The following is a 20,617-nucleotide window of genomic DNA, read 5'->3' on the forward strand; positions in this document are numbered from 1 at the left end:
TTTGACTGCCGCTGCACACTGCGTGGACATCTTCAGAGAACTATCCACGATGACTCTAAGATCTCTTTCCTGATTAGTTGCAGCTAAATTACAGTGCTCACTTTGTATTTACTTTTTATTTCAAATATTTGTGCTGTAAAAAACAAAATAAATAGTATTTTTCAACTAACCTAATACAAGTACTGTAGTGCAATCTCTTTATCATGAAAGTTGAACTTACAAATGTAGAATTATGTACAAAAAAATAACTGTTCAAAAATAAAACAATGTAAAACTTTAGAGTCTACAAGTCCACTCAGTTCTTCTTGTTCAGCCAGTCACTCAGAGAAACAAGTTTGTTTACATTTGCAGGAGATAATGCTACCCGCTTCTTGTTTACAATGTCACCTGAAAGTGAGAACAGGCATTCGCATGGCACTGTTGTAGCCGGCATCGCAAGATATTTACATGCCAGGTGTGCTAAAAATTCATATGTCCCTTCATGTTTCAACCACCATTCCAGAGGACTTGTGTCCATGCTGATGACGGGTTCTGCTCGATAACAATCCACAGTAGAGTGGACTGATGCATGTTCACTTTCATCATCTGAGTCAGATGCCACCAGCAGAAGGTTGATTTTCTTTTTTGATGGTTCAGATTCTGTAGTTTCCGCATCAGAGTGTGGCTTTTTTTAAACTTCTGAAAGCATGCTCCACACCTCATCCCTCTTAGATTTTGGAAGGCACTTCAGATTCTGAAATCTTGGGTCAATTGTTATAGCTATCTTTAGAAATCTCACATTGGTTCCTTCTTTGCATTTTGTCAAATCTGCAGTGAAAGTGTTCTTTAAACGAACAACATGTGTTGGGTCATCATCCGAGATTGCTATAATATGAAATACATGGCAGAATGCGGGTAAAACAGAGCAGGAAACATACAATTCTCCCCAAAGGAGTTCAGGCACAAATTTAATTAACACACTATTTTTTTAACGAGCATCATCAGCATGGAAGCATGTCCCCTGGAATGGTAGCCGAAGAACGAAGGGGCATAGTAATGTTTAGCATATCTGGCATGTAAATACCTTGCATTGCCGGCTACAAAAGTGCCATGCGAACACCTGTTCTCACTTTCAGGAGACATTATAAATAAGAAGCCGGCAGCAGTATCTCCCGCAAATGCAAATAAACTTGTTTGTCTTAGTAATTGGCTGAACAAGAAGTAGGACTGAGTGGACTTGTAGGCTCTAAAGTTTTACATTGTTTTGTTTTTGAGTGCAGTTATGTAACAAAAAAAAAATCTACATTTGTAAATTGTGCTTTCCCGATAAAGAGACTGCACTACAGTACTTGTATGAGGTGAATTGAAAAATACTGTTTATTTTGTTTATCTTTTTTACAGTGCAAATATTTGTAATAAAAATAATAATATAAAGTGAGCACTGTGCACTTTGTATTCTGTGTTGTAATTTAAATCAATATATTGAAAATGTAGAAAAACATCCAAAAATAGTTAATACATTTCTATGGGTATTCTATTGTTTAACAGTACAATTAAAACTGCGATTAATCACGATTACTTTTTTTAAATCACAATTTTTTTTGAGTTAATCGCATGAGTTAACTGCGATTAGCCGACAGCCCTAACTATTATCTATATTGTGGTAGGTCTTGCTGCCCCAATCAAGGATCATTGTGTTGGGTGCTGTATACACTCATCATGAAAAGACAGACCTTGCCCCAAAGAGCTTACAATCATAGAATAGCAGGGTTGGAAGGGACCTCAGGAGGTCGTCTAGTCCAACCCCCTGCTCAAAGCAGGACCAACACCAACTAAACCATCCAAATCACACGAAAAGCGTGTAAGGGGCTAGAGCAGAGCTCATGATGATCCCCGGCCATGATAGCTAAGAGAAGGTTTCTTTTTAAATTATGTGAGCGTGTTATAATCCAGCCAGCAATTTACGGTAGTAGAAAATAAAACACTTTATTGTAATTTGAGTTATTTAGTAACATTAAACACAACATTCACTTTAGAACTCTTTTTGTTTCTTTTCTCAAAACACTAGCACTTTATTTTTTATATATTATATATAGAAAGCTCTGGAATCCTCTGCAACTAGGAACCTTTGAAAAATTCTCCTTCTGTCTCTAACAGCACCCAAAAATATACAGGTGCTAAAAGGTGAGAGATCGGTTCGTCCCCCAGACAGCTGGGCAGAGCCAGATGTGCTAGAGAGCTCTGTCACAGCAAACACCGCCAGGGGGCTGACGGCATGGCACTAGCATGGGTGGCAAAGGCAAACCCGGGGCGCCTGCCCCAAGAAAAACTTGAGAGAAAGACCACGAGGGAAAGGCAAAAAACAGTAACTGAACTATTCAACACTTACCAATTAAACTCTCTTTACCGTGAGGGTGGGACCCACATTTAATTGTGGAGGGAGATGAGAGAGACTGGCTCTAACAATAACTCCTTGTGATTGTACCGAGGTTTCCATCTGCGTATCTCAATGCACTGTACAAACATTCATTCAGTCTCACAACAATGCTGTCAGGTAGGTAGGTATTAATTCCATTTTACAGATGGGCAAGGAGGCAGCATAGAGGAGTCAAGTGATGAACACAAAGACTCACAGCGAGTAGGTGGCCGAGTAAGGTCTCCTGATTGCTAGTCCCCCGCTCTTACCACTAGACCACTCTGCATTTTGGCCTATGAGTGGTCTGGCTTGTTTTGGGGATCTGGATGGCAATGGCTCCAAGACAGGCAGCTCAAGCTGTAGAAAGCAAATTGCAATGACTGGGCATCAAGCAAACCCTACAGATAGTTTTGTCCTCTCACTGCTCTCAGTTTGACTCTTCTCTTCCATACTGCACGTGCCACACGTCTCACGTTCAAGGTCACAGCATCTACTGAAAGGGCAGGAAGAACAACTACAGACAACAAGAGGGACGAGGGCGTAAAACAAGATTGGGACAGCAGGTTCTCCCTGCCTCAGTCCAGGCAGAGCACGGGGTTCTCCAGGAAGATGGCGAGCTTGCCTGCCACTAGGTCCAGGTCGCTGGTGTTGGCATACTTAAACAGGTTGGTGCCCCTGACAAAGTAATGCTTCAGGAAGTGCTGGCTCACGCACTTGTGCAGCTTCTTCACCATGCGCAGGAAGCCTTCCCGGAAGCAGCGCCAGTCCTTGGTGCGTGGGTACTTCTCACATGTCCAGAACAGCACCATCTGCAAGAGGCAGATGGGAGGGGAGGAGGAAGGAGAGATGTTACAGGGATTCTGCCAAAGATTCACACAATTAGCGAAGGTAATTTTACTGCTGATGAAAAGTGCTGGAGTGACTGCCCTGGAGACTGAAGGCAATGGCAACGCAAGCGTCTCCTGTCACTTTACCTCCCCCCTGACACAGAGGGATCATACTAAGTCAATCCTGGCCCTCCTCTCTAATTGCCATGCCAACAAGGATACCAATGGTGGGTTTTATTATGTGGACACCAGTTCACCAGGGGCTGGTGAGTGAGACCCACCAAATTCATTTCAGAGAGGTCACCAAACAGCCATCCATTGGGAACAATTTTCAGTTACTACTGACCTCGGTGGGATTGGAACCAGTGACCACCACCACCACTGGCATTCACTGTGTGACCCTGGGCAAGCCACTTCCCCTTTCTGTACTTGTTTCCTACCTCTGTACCTACCTTGCTACCTCAGAGAGGGTGTTGTGAGCATGACTGGGTAAAAACTTTGAGCTCCTCAGACATAAGTCTCAGTAGAAATGCAAAGTGGGTTAGGTTGTAGCAGGGAAAATAGAGTATAATATATGATATTGGTCAAGAAATAGTGTGTGATCATGCAGTTGAAAACTGTATTGTAATGCATATGTGGACTTAAGGTAGCATGGGCAGCCTCAACTCTGAGACTGCCTGACTTTTGTGTGTTTACCTGTAACCGTGCAACCATAATGTTCTTTTAACAATCTTTTTGTATGGAATGTAGATAAACAACAATTCTCACACCATGTAAGGAAAAGAGTAATGTGGTGAGGGTCGTTACCTTTGGTGTTAGCTAGGGGGCGCTATACAATTATTGTATTACAATTGTTGCTACAGGCGTCCCACAGCAAAGACTCTGTTTGGTTGCTGCTCTCTCCTGACGACAGTATATTCCCCCACCCCGCCCTAAACTCCTCTCTGCTGACCTCACCACTCTTGCCTGCTATACACACCTGTAGGTGATAGGTTGTCAGGATTGGCTTATTTCCTGTACACCAGACATCCTCCTTCATTTGTCTCATGACTCGGAAGCACTTCATGCGGCAGCCACCGTCCTCGTCAAGGCCCTCTATCAGCAGGCGCTCAGCTCGGGAGAAGCCCAGCTGCCAGTGGTAATTGGAACGGGCCAGGAGATTAAAGCCAAATGACTGCAGAAGAACGGGGGAGAAGCAAACTTAACTTCAGAGCAGCATGAAGGGAGGATAAGGGAAGGATCCACTGCACCTGCCTGTTACCACTTGAGATCTGGTTGTGCATTATGGACTGAGTTACAAGGGACAGTAAGTTTGGGTTTCCTAATTCCCAGTGAACGTCTGTCCACATCAAACCAGGCCAGTTCCTCACGTGGATATTACTCACCCCAGAGAGACCCAGCGCCAAAGGAGAAGGGGGAGCTGCAAGCAGTGCTGCACTGGCAGAACTGTCTGGGGATGTGGTAATGGCACAGCAGGGCCCACTGCAGGTCAGGATGAAAAGGCAATTGAGTTACATGGGAAATCCCTGGACTAGAACAGCAAGAGGAGGCTCAGTACATCAGGACCGAGGTGGCCAGAGCTCTGCCAGTGGTGTAAGACAGGACTCACCATGTACAGGGCAGGACAAGACTGAGGGGCCTGTGCAGAGAGGGGTGTGTATGTGTGACAGTAAGAGGCAGAGTGATAAGACCAGAACTACAAGGATGGTGCTGGTCAGGATTGAGTGGCATTGGCAGAGCTGGGGGAGAGGCGTGGGGAGTCTTGCACAACATCTGTCTATACTGTTCCATACATTATCAAACCTGCACAGGATTCACAAACACGAATATTAAGAAAACTAGTACACTTCTAAGCATTTCTAAGTATTCAGATGTTTTTACTAAAGAAAGTAGCCCTTCCGGGCATTTAAGAAGCATGACTCTTTCTCAAGCTCTTTCTAGGTCTGATTTCAGGTCAGGAAGATCATTTTAGACGGATACAGAACAGGGCGATCTGAAACCTTAAGGCTGACCCACCTAGAAAGAGAATGATGCCTCTAATTGGAAATCCAGTACTGGCTGCTTGGCACTCATCCTCCTCTGGGGAGCATTAGCTGCAGACTATGGAAGTCAACAGAGCTCTCGGTGCCTGATGGAAAATGGTGTCTCATCCGCCCCATAAAGGGCCTACTTCTCCCCTGTCTTGCACCTTGTGTCATTATTTACATCTGTGCTAAATGAGTAACAAGTGGGTAGAAAATGCTGCTGTTCTGATTTGGGTCAAGCCACCCTGACAAGGGTGTGCCTCGACCTTTGTGCTGCTCAGAACCATTTAATGCCGATATCTTCTGAGAGTTCCAGCAGGTTTCCCAGCTCCCAGTTGTGAGAGGTTTTCGACAACATGGTAAGACCTTTCACAGCGTTACTTGCCCTTTAAGTCCCCCTCCTGCGCCCCCCTGCTTTGTACCTTGATGCACTGCACTTTCTCCTGGGAAGGCCAGCGCTTGAAGCAGCGGGGCCACCGGGCTTTCTCAGGCCAGCAGGTTGGGATTTCCACAGTAGGGACCAGCTCCACCTCTACCTGGGAGTCTGGTGTCTCCACAGCAACTCGAACCACCGAGCTGAAACTCTCCAGAATGCTGACTTTACCTGGGAAGGGACGACGAGAGGAGATGATAAAGACAGGTCTGACCTTCTGCACAGGCCAAGCAAGAGGCCGTTCGGGGCTTTGTATCCCTTGCGAACCCTGCCGCTCAGGGGCCTGGTTTAACTCTCACTTTCCAACAATGGGACCAAAGAAAACAACTCACCACCTGGATCCCCCTGGGGCACCAGGAGAAGAGGAGGAAGAGGCAGCAACTCAACATCTTGTTTCCCCCCTCAACCTCGACCCTTTGTGTGGGGCCAAGCAAATCATAAGACCAGCCCAAGATAAAGAGGAGCAGAATTGCTGCAACCTAAACGTCTCCAACAACCCACGGACACAAGAGGAAGCAAGGGAGCTCAGTGAGTCTGAGTAGGAAAGAGTCTCAATTGAAACCTCAGCTTCAAAGACCCTCTCATCTTTAGGGGAAGTCCACATCCATGAACTCTGTTGTGAGGCTTTTCTCTGCCCCTAGTGGTTATTAAGGATATTGTGTGAGTTAGGCATACTCTGGTCTGGCTGGGAACTTACATGGAAGCCAACTCCAGTGGACAGTCTGACCAGTCTGAAGTGACAATGGCAAATTGAGGCACTGCAAAGCCTCCAAATCTGCTACTGCGCGGCAAAGAGGCAACAGTGAAATCAGGGAAGTGTTTAGGTAACTTAAGCTGTCTTTGGCAGAGTTTGTCCTATTTGAAAACAGTTAATCACACTGTCCTACTTCAGTCCATCTCTTCTCCCATCTGTTGTGTTCCAGAGGAGTCAGCACCATATGCCCAGACATCTTTGATGAACCAACAGTTTGGGAGCTGTTGCTTTAAAGAATGTTAGGTTTTCACCCTGACACGTTGCCTTCCACATAAGTAAAATATCTGAGGCAAGAAAACAAAACATTTGACTTTTCTGCCAAGCCATAGCATCTGCTTGGTGGTGGGATTTTTTTTTTCTTTACTCCATCCCCCTCAATAGTAATAAATATTTGCTATAGGAATGAGTTGCTAAATGAATTGGTTGAACACTGAGTTTGATTTTAACAGGTCTCTCCAAAATCCGGAGTTACATCTGGGTAGGGAAAGTTGCATCCATGCATTTGCAATGCTGGGATGCAGCGTCATCCCACCAAAAGGTAAAATTGTCCTTAGAAGAGAGGCAACATGGTCTGAGGTCAGCCTTGGACAAGATACAACCAATGTGCCTCAGTTTCCCCAGCTAAAGAATGGAGATAATACTTACTCACACCAGAGTGTGTGGGTTTAATAAGTTTAAGCCAATAAAAGTGCTTCAAAGATGACAATTGCTAAGTATGATTATTTTTTATTATTAAGGTGGCCTCCTATAAGCTAGCAGTTAGAGGTGACTGCAGCCACAGCTCTAAAGGAGTGTTTAAAACACAGCACAAAGCACATCACATCTGCAATCAATTCTTCAATTTCTTTTGTATGGAAGGCTGGGATGTAAACACATATTTTGGAGCTGCCTATGAGAGGTAGCAGCAGTGCTGCTGCAAGTGACCCCCGGTGACATTACCTCGAAGCAGGATGGGATGGGAGCAGCCTGGGCATAGCCAGTATTGATCTAAAGTCTGAATAAAGATAACAAAGGGTTTTGCTCGAAGGAGAAGCTCTGCCAGGCAGCTGCTCAATACTACAAGCTGCAAAGCTATGAAAGCCTCGGGCTTCTCTACCGTAGGGGACTGTTCACCTCCAAGCAGTGGTGCCTGCAGCCGAAGGCACATTACACACGGTGCATGCCATTGGCAGGGGCGGCAAGGCGTCAGCATCAGGCCCTTCCCACAACAGTGGTGGGGGGGAACAGTGCTGGTTGCCCCACTGCCCACTCAGGTTTGACCCCGCCATCCCTGCATCATGATGGGAGGGCAGCAGGGCCAAAACTGAGTGAGCGGCATTGCAACATGGTATACGGGGGTTGCTGCACCACTCAGGTTTGGCCCCACAACCCCTGCATCCAAACCTGAGTGGCGCTGCAACCCCCATGCACCAGGTCGCAATGCCGCTCACTCAATTTTGGCCCTGCCACTCTCTCACCCCCACCATAACTGAGCGGTCATGGGGCCAAACCTGAAGTGGCAGCGCGGCAGCCAGCACTGCTTCTGCTCACCACTACCACGGGGCTGGCTCCTGCACCAGGCTCCCTACCCAGCCTCACCCCACAACAGCCCATGTCCCCTCTGCTCTGCCCACAGGACACACTCAGCGACAGCCTCAAGAGTTGTGGCGAGTGCCCCCATGGGAGAGCTGGCTGGGAGAGGGCAGCAGGGAGCCCTGGGGCGTACCATGTCAAAAGTACCTGGGGGTGCCCCTGCCTCCCAGTACCATTCACAATCCTCTCCCCATTCACTGTCCTAACCTTCATCCACATCATCACAGAGTGTCTTTCTGGTTGGTCTAGGCCCAGAAAGGAACGGACTTAAACACCAGCTGGCCATGGACACAGGTTTCAACCTCAACTGCCTTCATTTAAAGACATTTGTAGGCAAGAGGTACCAGCGCTTCCCCTCTGCAGAGGGCACAAGGACACCCCATGGAAGCTCTATAGCTTGGGTTGGAGAAGCCTAGAAGGCCTATAGGACCCACATAGTTTCTGGCCCAGCAGAAAAGCAGATTATTTTCTGAAAATGTAGGCAAAAGAAAATGTTAGTTGATTTTTTGGGGTGGTGCTGAGGGAGGATGGGGTCCAAATTCATAACAGAAAATCCAAACATCCCTGAGCACCGAGAGCTTGTAATCTGAACCTGGGTCGAGAGGTCTTACTTGTGAAAATGGAAGTCATCTTCATCATGGGCCAGTGTCTCCTCAGCTGTGGGGTGTGTGAGCCAATCTCTGTTCACAAGGAATGAGGCAAGTGGCCAAACACCCACTATGGGTAGTGATCACAGTCCCCTGTCAGAGGACTGCACTTGAGAGGCGGATTCCCTTCACACCTTTCCCGCTCAACTCACTGGAGAGGTTACAGGAGGTAATTGACTTCTCCATCAACTCCCTGAAGATGGCAAGGACCTTGGCTGGAACGAGATCACCTTCGATGTTCACCTCTGTCTCATGCCACTGCTGCAGGCTCTTTGAGAACTGCTCCACCTCCAGCCACTGCTGCAGCTCCTCTGGGTCCCGTACTGGGGAAAGGAGCTTTGCCCCATGCACGGTGTAATACCGCCAGTGCCGTACCTGGTGCTCCCGGTACCCTGTCAGGCCGCGCAGTGGGACTGTGATGAGGAAGTGGCTGGGTGCTAAGACCTAGAAGAGTTCAGAGAGATTGAGAGAGGAAATGAGGGCAGATTTACAACCTGGATGCGGGGAACATGGTCACAACAGGTAGAATCACTGGGGCTTCTGAGCAAAAGGGAAAGTCACGCTGGAATGGAAGCAGCTAAGTGCAGATACGTCCCACTCCGAGCCTATCTGGCTAGGACACTGTCTTAGAATAAGGCTGGAGGCTAGAATGTGTCAGCCATGTGCTATTTAGGTTCACAAAATGAGAAAACTATCATTAGAAGGAAGCTGAAGTGACCATCATGGGCAATGCTACCAATGTCAAATCGGAACACCGTTGGCTGATTTGTTACCTCTCCCTCCACCTTCCCCTCCTCACCCTTCGTTGGATCCATAATCTTCCACGGTTAGATCTGCAATTGCAAAAGATGCAGGTACAGAGAGAGATGCTAGGACGGAAGGCAAGATATGTGTAAATTATTGCCTGAGAATTATTTCTAGAGATTGGCCTAGAGATTGTTAGTAGTAATAATAATGTCAATGCTCACTTCTCTAGCCCCTTTCACCCAAGAATCCCAAAGTCCCTTAAAGACATTAGTAAAATAAGCCTTTTACAGACTGATTTGTGGTAGGGAAATATTGTCCCCATCTCACAGATGGGGAAGCTGAAACAGAGAAAAGTGAAGTGACTTTCCCAAGGCCACACAGTGAGTCAGTGGCAGAACCAGGAAGAGAATCCAGTAGTCTGGTCACCTATGTCACACGGAATTGTTTCTGCTCTTTGATTGGGTGACAAACTTTTAACACATGAGTGTAATAAACAAGTGGATAAATAACAAATAGCCACTAGTCTTGCTTGCATATCAATATGGTCTTCATATGAAGAACAATCATTCTCCTATAAAAAGCTCTTTGTGAATAGTGAATTAGCAGGGGAATGAACAAAGTCAAACCTATTAGCTACTCAGAATTTGAACAAATGTTTCCTAACACTGTTTTTGGAGTATTGAACCATCTCGGCTCTCTCGGTCCAAACAACGTGGCTAAAACATCCAGACATTTAACAGTCTGAACTCTTAAGCTTTTCAGCTTTGCTTATCACTAATCGTAACTCACCCTGACATTATTAGGGGAAAACCTACTAGAGAAACAGAATCTAAACTGACAGCAATTGCTGGAAGGTGGTTACCCCAAGGTAAACAAAACACTCCGCCATTCTCCAGTAATGGTCCAACGCACTGTAGTAACACTATTGGTAGCTCCACTGACTTAGGGTATTGCTGCTGGACACGGTAGGATTTTTTAAAACAAAGCCTACCAGCAGGAAGCATAGAAATTGCAAATGCAACTGCGGAAACCTTTGTTTAGTCAAATCCAGTTCCCCGTTTATATAAGGGCAGGAGGAGGAAAGAGGACAGTCACCACAGGAAATTTCAGAACAAAATGGACCCCACAAGAAATATTTTTGTTTCTGGGTGTTGAGAAATAAGCAAAGCCAATCTAGGACCTACATGCTACACTCCATAAGAACAGAATGCAGCAGCTTTCATGGAATGACTGGCTTATTTTACAATGCATTTCCTTAATCACATCTGCACAGAAAAAATCATGCAGGACAGAATCAATTTTCCCCCAGCCGTTTTCCATTCTATGACGTCTACTTTTACCTGCTCACCCTGATTGTAATGGAATTGTTCTGATGCACCTGGGAACCACAAATGCTCCCCTCCTAGTGAATTACCAGTGATCCACAGGCTAAGAAACACTGATCCAGTGATCAGAGCCAAGGACAAAGGTCCCAGTGTGAACTCAGCCACCGCTTAAGCCTTGCTCAATCAGACTCACTCGTCACATCGAATTACTCTTAAAGTGTTGTAAGGCCGCTCACTCTCATGATGAAGGATTCTCCTGCGGTGTGTTTCAATGAGATATTTTAAAATCTCACTTCTTCAGGCTATCCTGGCTTGGGAGAGAATCTGTGTGTGCATGGCCTCTGGGCAAGGCTGCTTTGTGCCACATGATCACTCCTACCTCAAAAATCGGACTAAAAATAACAGCAGGGCCTCAGTGAATGACACATCATTGAATCTGTGTTGGCTAACGTCATACATCAATCTCACTTTTCAGAAGGCTGGAGATGGGGTGAGCAAGCCCCAGTGTATTGAACAACCGCGTTGCCATCCCCAAACTTTCAAAAATCATGAGTCGAGCCATAAGAGATCATGAGATTTAAACAAAATAGTAATGATCTGGGGGGTTCTTTATATTCGCCTTCCAGTTTCTGAGCCCTGGGGGCTGCACTCAAGTCGAGCTTTCAAGCTTTTCTCTGCAACCGTGAGCACTAGAAATGTACTTTTTTGTTTTTCAGATGAAATCTGAGAGTCTCATGGAATCAGATGGGGCTTTAGCAGAAAACACCAAATATCAAAAGGCTCCAGACAGAATCGCGAGAGTTAGCAATAATGGAATAGGTGCATTCACATTTCAGCCCATTGGCTGAATAGGACTCACACCCACCTTTGTCTTTCATATGGACATTCTGTGCAGCCTGTACGTACTACAAGCCCCAGCATGCCATGTGCCACTTTTATCTGAGCAAAGCCACTGGGAGCAAACTAGAGCAATCTATGCTGGCACCTGTAGTCTGTGGCCCATTCCTCTGTAAAAAAACAGTTGCTAAAGTTATGCGAATTAGATGCAGCCCAGCCCTTGGGCTCCTGGCAAAATGCAAAGCATTCCTTAGGGTATAGCAAGAAGGAAGTAGTAAGTTAGAAACAAGGGTCCTGTGCTCCGAGCTCCCTTGCAAGGAGGCTGGGAAGGTCAGAGGGGAGATTGGCTATGCGGGTGAGGGATCTAGTGTCTGGAGAAGAGGGATGGATGAGGATGAAGCAGGCATGGGGGCAACTGTTTGGAGGAGTCGGTGTGAGGTATTTGTACCTGGACAGATGGGTGGAATGGGCGTTTCCCCCGAAGCAGAGCGGACCACTTGGCCAGTAAAGCTGGCTGATCCTGAGAGAAGCAGAGAGGAAAATAAGAAGTATACAGAACATGGAGAGAAAGCACGTGCCATACAGTTAGTTCTTGCGGCATTTTGGAGTTTCTGCCGAGCCTAATAATAAAGAAAAGGTTGCCCAGCTATTGTCCACAGAGATAATACACTGGTGGGAAGTGCCACGCTGACAGCTCTGGAGAGGGAGCTAAGCTGCCCAACTCTGCCTCACCAATGCCCCTCAAGCTGTCCCACGTGCCCTGGATTGACCACCCCGACTGCGGGAGGGGAGTCCCATCTCTACAGCTTGTTGAAGCCGTAGGAATTGTGTTGAGGCCGCCAACGTGGTGTCAACTGTGTGATGGTGGTTTTGCAATCTAGAATCTCTCCGTTAGAAAATGAAATGAGACCCCTGACTCCTTTTGGACAGGCAATAATATCTGAATCAGTGACCTATATGTGAAAGGCTTGAGACCTGATTAAATCTCTCCCTGTGCAATCCACCAACTGGACAGATGTAGCCACTAGAGTACTATTTCCTGATGACAACCATGGGGTATGTTCCCTTTTTGTTGGGTGTATGGGGTGATTAATTACCTGTAATTGTTGTTTTCTGAAATTTTGACCTGTAAAATTCACATTCTTGGGCCTGTTATAGCTGCGATCTCTGAAGAACTCCCGCTGGCAGGCACAGGAAATAAACAGTGCAAATACTGGGCAGGGGGATGAACATAAGGCCCTTTTCTGAAGAATAAACCATGTCCACACTGGAGCATCTGGCTACCAGGAGCAGGGGAGATTTGCTTTGGCAAGAGCCTTTGACATACCTGCACTGAACAGTTTCTGGGTAGAACTGATCAGGAATTCTTCAACAAAATCATTTACTGTCAAAAAATGCCAATTTGTCAAAACTAAAACTTTTCGTGAAAGAGAAAGGGTCAGTTTCGACAAATTCCTCCTCTCGAAATTTTTTTTAAAAAAAGTTTTGAAATTGTTGAAATGAAAAGTTCCATTTTTTTGGTTCAACATGACTTTTCAGTTCCAAGTTTAAGTTCATGTATACTAAAAATAGTTTTTAAAATAAAAAAGGTCAAAATCAAAACAAATCTTATATTTTATCAAAACAAAATGTTTCAGTTGACCTAAACTGATTCCCCCCCCCCCAGATTTTTAGTTTGTGAACATTTTCAAAACGTTGACTTTTTGTCCTGATTCAGGATGGGAAATCTGAAAAAATCTTCCCAAGACAGGAAAACAATTTCTTGTCCAGCTCTATTTCTGGAAGAACACAGTTAGGAATGCTTAAAGTACAACATGGATGTCTGGATTTTCCCAACAATTGGGATCCCACCATATTAAATGATTCCTGTTCCCAAAAGCAACACCCCAAAAGTTCTCCTGAAAGGAACATAAGAACGGCCATACTAGGTCAGACCAATGGTCCATTTGATCTTGTACAATATCCTGTCTTCCAGCAGTGGAAGGTGCTTCAAAGGGAATGAACAGAACAGGCAGTCACTGAGTGATCCATCCCATTGTCCACTCCCAGCATCAAACACAGACTGGCATGTGCTCGGATGTCTTTTCAACCACATTACTCTCCCAGGGGCAGTCACAGCAATAACTTTATGGGCTTTGTTTTGGAAGCAGGAGTAGCTAGTGCCCTGAGCTAACTGTCACCTCTTATAAATACATCTTTTACAACTCCATTCCTACACAATATAGTTAACAAACAGTTACATTCCCCCCCTGCCCTTCCCCCGCAACTTGACTATAACATGCAGATTTTTAGCACTGGATTTAGTTAAATATGGATAATACACTGGCCACTTTATAGATAGTTAAGTTTTCAGGGTCTCACTTGGGCAGAGATTAGTCAGATCAAGTTTACCTATAGTAATTCCTGATTACTCCCCCCAAAAAAGATTATCTTGCTTTTTTTTTTTGCAGGCTTCAGCAGCCATTCCATCTTGGACTGGGATCTTGCCACATCTTGCATGTTAAGCGGGATTCATCTAGGTCAGTTTGGGGGACCAGCTGAATGATGCACCAAGTGGTGTTTGTTGTTCAGAATGGGGCACTCTTCTCTGTGGATCAATACTGTTGCCGTGGAGTACTGTGCTGCTGGAGATGCCATATTTCAAAAATGGCCTAAGAATGACTAAGACTGCGTGCCCCAGAGCATAGCCAAATTCCAACTCAGGTAATAATGTTCTGCCTCCCCAAATACCCATTGAAGCTTCAATCACATACACTAATTTTTTTCCACTTTCTGCCCCAAACTATTGCAAAGATTGCTCTGTGCTTTTACTCAGTTGCTTTGTCCCACCCTAGAAGTGGCTGCATTTCAGTAATGGGGTCTATAATGCATAACTATAGTAACATAATGCTCTTCAGATGAAAAGGTCTGTTCACATTTATTATTATTCTTTCATTATTAAACTGATTTATTTCTGACTTAAAGAGCCACATGAAATAACCAGGTCTTCACACTGGCAGAGTTGAGAGTGAACATTATTATTTTGGTGGGTATCTGACAGTCTGATCCAGGGGGAAGTTTCACTTTTCCCACCATCAAATTTACATCCTCATGATGAAAATGGAAAAATTCCAGCTTATGAGTAAAATCTCTGAGACCTCCCCTGGTAACAGAAGTCCTTTGGTTATCCATGTTACACATGGCAGCAGTAGCAAGGCAAACTACCCAACTTCTTAATCTTGCCTTGCCAGATCCTCCTGTAGCAGGAACAAGGGAATTCAGTCTCCACAGTCCCTTCAGACCGTGGCTTCTCTGCTGAGACTGCCAGTAAAGATGACAATGTGCCAACTATGGTGTTTGTTTGTGATATGGATACTTGCCCACTATGAACAGGGGTGAACCACCAACTCGTTGCATGCAGCTCACCAGACGGTACACTAAACCTTTCGCCCTTACCCTAAAATTCTCGTTGTGCACACCAGAGTTGAAGATGGCCTGAAATCGCATGTCCCTGTAGCTGATTTCTGCGGTCAGCTGTTGGATGATCTTCTGCACCTCATCCACTGTCTTAGACACCAGGTGGTGTCGCTGTTCCACCTGTAGACATCAAGCAAGTAACTTTACATCATGACTAACTGCAAACAATCTCTATCTCCAGCCAAGAGATCACCTGAACCTGGGGCATCTTGAAATGTGTGTGCGCCTGTGTGCACACATGGGTTTGCATACAGAACTCTGGGCAATAAAAGTTTAGAGTTCTCCTCTTGATAATTGCCAGCTTACTCCATCTGGTGATAATGGAGCTCTGGCTGGAGGCTCTAAAGTAGATGAGGCCACTCAGCAATGTATTACAATATGGAAGGGTAGGTAGAGAATTCATTATCTTGGAATTTCTCCATTCTTTGGCCGATTTTGGTTTTGGCCTAAGACTACCCAGCTTTTCCTTTGCGTAGGCTAGCCAGTCACTGATCCAGGAACTGCAGTCTCCTAGGAGCTTGTGTGGCTCAGATATTCTCTGCTGGGTCAAGCCCACTGATGCTGTGACAGAAAACACTGACTCAAATTCATTCCTGGCGTAGGCTGACACAACTCAACTGACTGGTCTGAACTTGGCTCAGTGGCCTTGCATGTGTGAAGCATAGGAGCAATTCCATTTCTAAAGGGTGCTGAAGTTCCTCCTCTATGCTGATCTCAGCGGTAACCACAAGCTCTCACAGGAAGTTTGTGCCTTGCTGTACTCTCCCTCCAGTCAAGCAGTATCAGCCAAACTATTGATTATCGCGAGTTTCAGTAGAATGGAGGAGGTGGAGGACGAACTGAGGTGCAGGATGGGCAAACCAGATAAATAAGAACCAACATGAATCATCCCACACCAGCACAAGTGCCAGGGTCATACAGGGATGATACAAGATACAGGCCAGAGTCAATTATTCAGGGTTTAACAGAAGGAATATACAAGACCATGCCTAGTGAAGGACACTGGCATATTCCACACATGATCCTCACACATTTGTCAATATGGGATGCAGGCTTATCCACACTAAACCGTTCTGAGGCTAGTTCATTGCTATTACTAAGTAAGTTAATTAACATATGTCTAATTACTCCTCCATCCAGGGATCATTATGCAGGATGATGTTCACTGCGCTTCCCTTCATCCCGGTGCCTGATCTTACATGATGAGGATAGAGGCAGTGAGGAACACACCCAGCAGAAACTCAACAGCCAGCGTTAGCAGAACTAATTGGGAGAAAATGAAACCAACCAGAACCTGCAGCCAAAATCCCAACCAAACGATTTGCAGATTTGAAATCACAACATTTTGTAATAACAGCACTGAGGCTCAGCGAGGGGAAGTGACACACAGTAAATCTCTGACAGAAACAAGAATAAAAGCCAGGTCTACTCTCCCAGTCACCTCCTCTGACCTCTACACCTTAGTTGCTATTGATTCACTCTTCATTAGAGTACTGTGTGTCTGAAAACTCACCAGTGCCATGGTGGTTATTACTATATCTAGTAATAGATGAACCTCGGGCCCCAGACTCTCTTAGGTCTGCAGAAACAGGATGGAGGTCTTGGGAGAAGCGGCTTTCCCATGTGATCTCTGATGTTTGCCACTTCCCGTCACAGTTATAAACACTGTGCCGAACAGCCTCTTTCGCCATATACTGGTGTTTCCCTTTCCAGATCCCAGCTTTGGGAGTGTCAAAGCAAATGTTAAAAACTGAACACCAATGTATTAATATTTTGGATATCAAAAACGGGTTTGGTTTGGGATCTGGAACCGAGTTGGGGTTGGGTCTAATTCATCCCTCCATCTCCTTCCAATACATATTTGGATTTTTTCTTTGCTACAAGAGTGGGTTAACAACACTGATTCAGAAAAAAAGCAGGGAGTAGCTTGCAGGCAGGCTGGTGGCTGGCTGCTGCCCTGCCTCCCTTGGGAGGAAGATCAATGACCGAGGAGTGGAGAGAAGAATCCATACATTTAATAGACCCAGTTGTAAAAAACCGTTTAAGTTAACATGCATAAATTATTACATGGTATCTGTGCTGGTTCATTATATGATTATAAGTTTTAACAAACAGGCTGTGAAGTGACATGATTTAATACATAATAATAATGATGATTAATAACTGGAACCTTGTCTTTCTCACTTAGGAGGCTGCTGGAAAGAAATCGCTCTCTGAGGGATGAAAAGCTTCTGGTGGAACCTAAAATTCTGGTGGCTCTGGGCCCCATTTAAATGCTACCTCTGGTGCTCGGTACCGCAGCAGATGAGGCAATACACTATCACAAATCTCTCTATGCACAACCGTGCCCTCTGGCTCCTATGTCACCCTGCAATAGAAATCTTTACAGCGAGAAGTACTAATTGGCAGAGTTGGCTGGAAATTTTCGGATGGAACATTTTTCCATTGGAAAATACCAATTTGTTAAAAGTGAAACATTTTGCAAAGACGTGTTGATTTCAGTGATCTTTAGTTTAGAAAAAAAATGAACAGAGTTCTGATAAGGGCAAAACATTTCCACCTTCTCAAAACAGAAGCCTCGATTTTCTGTTTAATATGACTTTTTGTTGAATTTTGGTATTTAATATAAATATAAATATAAGTTGAAATTGGAACAAAACATTTTGATTGACCTGAAATGATCTCTCATTGTGCAGGCAATTTCAATTTTGGGGGGGTTTGGTCCATTTCAGAAAAGAAAAAAAATTCTAAATCAGAGCAGTTCCCATGAAATTGAAACCTGGTTCCTGCCTAGCTCTCTTAAAAAGGTTAGATGGCTTGTTTAGATAAGCATCCAAGGTTTAGGAAAAGGATTAGGTGAGTTCTAGTATTATCCACCTCTCCCTAATTATTGAACACATGCATTATCTTCCCTAGAGACAACCTTGCTGCTGTATTTTTGGCTCTGCTTCTATCAAATCCGAGCTTTTGGCTGGATAAATATGAACCCTAGAATCTCTCCTAGGTCTAAACACAAACAACTCCAGCTGTAACCACATTTGAAATTCCAAGTTTGGAGGATAGAGCCCAAAACACAAACTGGTTCTGAAGTGGGACAGGATGACCATCTAGGGAAAAGCTAAGAGGCCACCAAACCAAACCCTTTGCTAAGGTTCTGAAAGGGAAGCATTGGAAATGTCACTAGAAATCTTCTTATCATGATACTTAAGTCCCATTTTGTCCCAAGACTCACGAGTCAGATAAGCATCCAACCCTTGAATTCTGAACTTTTCAAGATCATCCCTACTTGTGGAGACAGAGAAGAGACATACACACAAATACTTACCTTATTCTGGATGTAAAATTCCACATCTTCTTCTGTGAATGGTTTCATGGTAGGATGTTCTTCCTTGTGCTCCAAAATTTAAATTTTATTCTCTCGCTTGGCTCTGGGTGTTTCAGAACCACTTCCAGCTTTTGGTCTGCAGCCTTCCTTGCCTTGCAAACCCAAGACACCTAATTCCTCTGTGGATGGAGAAGAGGGGAGACAAGCTGGGAGATTTGCTTGTTTTTTCCGTTTTGTGTTACAATGTGTTTCAACCTACTAGGAAAAAATATGTCCAATTATATTTTCAAGCTCTGGTTTTATTATTATAATTTTAAAATGGTGATTCTTAACATATATACATATATAAAAAAATCCCAAACACTGCTTTGCCTTTGGTCTGAATTTGAAGCACCTTTCAGACTCTGTTGGGGATTCAGAGCTCTCCTGCCCAGCATTATTTTCTGATTGCCACAAACACTTCCCTGTTTTCTAACTCTTAACTAGATCATCTATAAACCCTTTCAAAACACCGAGAAACACTCCCTTGTCGAGGTCAATCCACCCACTTTCCTTCTGTAGCTGTACTGCTATGTTTACATTCAGATCACTCATTTGGGTTGCAGTCCAGGGCCTCTGCTCCTTATATTTCCTTTCTCTCTCCTGCTGGATTGACAGTAAACATCCCACTGCCTGTCCCCAGCCTGCAGTTTGCTTCGCCTTCTTTACAATAAACAGATATAAAGCTGCCTCTTGTTAGCTGCCAGCTGCCCAGATAACAAACCCAACACGTTGTTAGAAGGGAAAACCATTGATTGGGCCTTATCGATCTGATAAGAGTTGGTGGCTTTTAAAAAAAGGGTACGTCATCCCCGGGGAGAGTGGCAGAGCCCTGTAGAGACATGCGTCCTTGCTGCAAACTGTCCCTGGTTAGAAAGAATGGGCCCACTGTCTAGCAAAATAGTTATTTTGGCCCAGATCCACAAAGGTATTTAGGCTCCTAAACTTCCACTGATTTCTGTGGAAGTTAGGAGCTTAAACACCTTTGAGGGTCTGGACCTTTTCCACTCTGTGTTCTCCAAGCCCTCTTTATGTGTTATTATTTGTACAGTGCCAAACACAATGGGGCTCCAGTCCTGACACTACCACAATACACTTCTTATTATTCATTATTAGTCAAACGATGATCATGTTATTGGCGCTATACAAGACCCAGCAGAAAATATAGTCCTTGCCTCCAGGAGCTGGTAGTGTAAAACTCAAACCTGCCTCCAGATTTCCCAGTGTATTTTCTAGTGTCCGTTTAGTTAAAGCATTAGCCTCCCACCTTCCCACCACACGTTCTCCTACTCCCTTTGGGGCCCTTCTTTAAAGGGAATGCCCAAAGGATTAGCAACATTGTGAGCTTTGCAGGAGAAGTCAGATTTAAGGCACAGTGTGAGTGTGTAACAGTGGGCTAAGGAGGGCATTGCGGGGACCAGGGATAGACTAGAAGAAGAGGTAAGGAGAGGCAGGGCAGGACACACTGGCAGAGGAAGGGTAAGGAGCATTTTAACTATTCAGACTGAGTTAAAAAGTATGTCCTTATTTCCCCTCCCCACCCTCACCGTCCCTAGTTAGAGATTTCAAATCCAGGAAGGTCTGAGGAAGCCTTAGTCATTTTTCTTCACCTCATACATCCACAAGCCCTGTACGTCTGTGGTGGGTTTCAGCTTCCCGGTTTCCCATGCCCACAAGCTGTCTGGTGCTATAGTAGCTATTGGACAAACAGGCATTGAGGAATCTGGTCCCAGTCATTTCACATTAAACAATAACACACAGCACTTTACGGTTCGAAAGCACTTCACAAAGAGGAATTTAATTCTCACCTCCCCATGAGGGAGGCCAGTAGAAGCAATTTGGGCCAAGGACCATCATTTTGTCACGTGCATGCACAGCACCTCGCACAATGGAGACCTGACCTTTCTTTGGCAGCCTCTAGGTGCTACTGCAGTGGAAATAATAAATCATCGTTAGGATTATTACCCTCCTTTTACAGATTGGGGAAACAGCCTGAGAAAGGAGAAGCGACTTGCCTGTGCAAGTGTCAAAGCTAGGATCAGAACGCAGGAATTCCCGACTCCCAGACCCCTGCTCTAACTAGTAGGTTTTGCTGCTTTATGTGCTTAACTTTAGTTAATGCCAATGGAGAACAAAAAAGCCGGGGGCAGTGCAAGAGCTGACCCCAGTAGCCAATGGCAGACTGCGGTGTACTGGCCATGGGGGATTCCAGTGGATTTTGACATGCCTATTTTGG

The 20,617-nt window shown here is 45.0% G+C and overlaps 1 protein-coding gene across 1 annotated transcript; it reads right to left on the bottom strand.

Annotated features, from left to right (window-relative positions):
- Window positions 1-2,027: 2,027 nt before the first annotated feature.
- MAB21L3 (mab-21 like 3) lies at window positions 2,028-20,402 on the bottom strand. The gene is made up of 7 exons (XM_024208479.2): window positions 20,190-20,402; window positions 18,343-18,521; window positions 14,997-15,137; window positions 8,805-9,096; window positions 5,669-5,850; window positions 4,202-4,396; window positions 2,028-3,204 (listed from the first exon to the last, which is right to left on the bottom strand). The coding sequence occupies exons 2-7, from the start codon at window positions 18,388-18,390 to the stop codon at window positions 2,971-2,973; spliced, it is 1,092 nt and encodes a 363-aa protein (XP_024064247.2). The 5' UTR covers window positions 18,391-18,521; window positions 20,190-20,402; the 3' UTR covers window positions 2,028-2,970.
- Window positions 20,403-20,617: the final 215 nt, after the last annotated feature.

The sequence above is a fragment of the Terrapene carolina genome, unplaced genomic scaffold, assembly GCF_002925995.2.
Source record: "Terrapene carolina triunguis isolate 2854851 unplaced genomic scaffold, T_m_triunguis-2.0 Scaffold242, whole genome shotgun sequence".
NCBI lineage: Eukaryota > Metazoa > Chordata > Testudines > Emydidae > Terrapene > Terrapene triunguis.

Excerpts from the sequence above, each read along its gene's own strand:
- MAB21L3 (XM_024208479.2), bottom strand. The coding sequence starts at position 18,390 with ATGAAACCATTCACAGAAGAAGATGTGGAATTTTACATCCAGAATAAG. Across the intron at positions 15,138-18,342 it reads AATTTTACATCCAGAATAAG|GTGGAACAGCGACACCACCT; the intron begins GTAAGTATTTGT and ends TGATGTCTACAG. Across the intron at positions 3,205-4,201 it reads TGACAACCTATCACCTACAG|ATGGTGCTGTTCTGGACATG; the intron begins GTGTGTATAGCA and ends TGCCTCTTGCAG.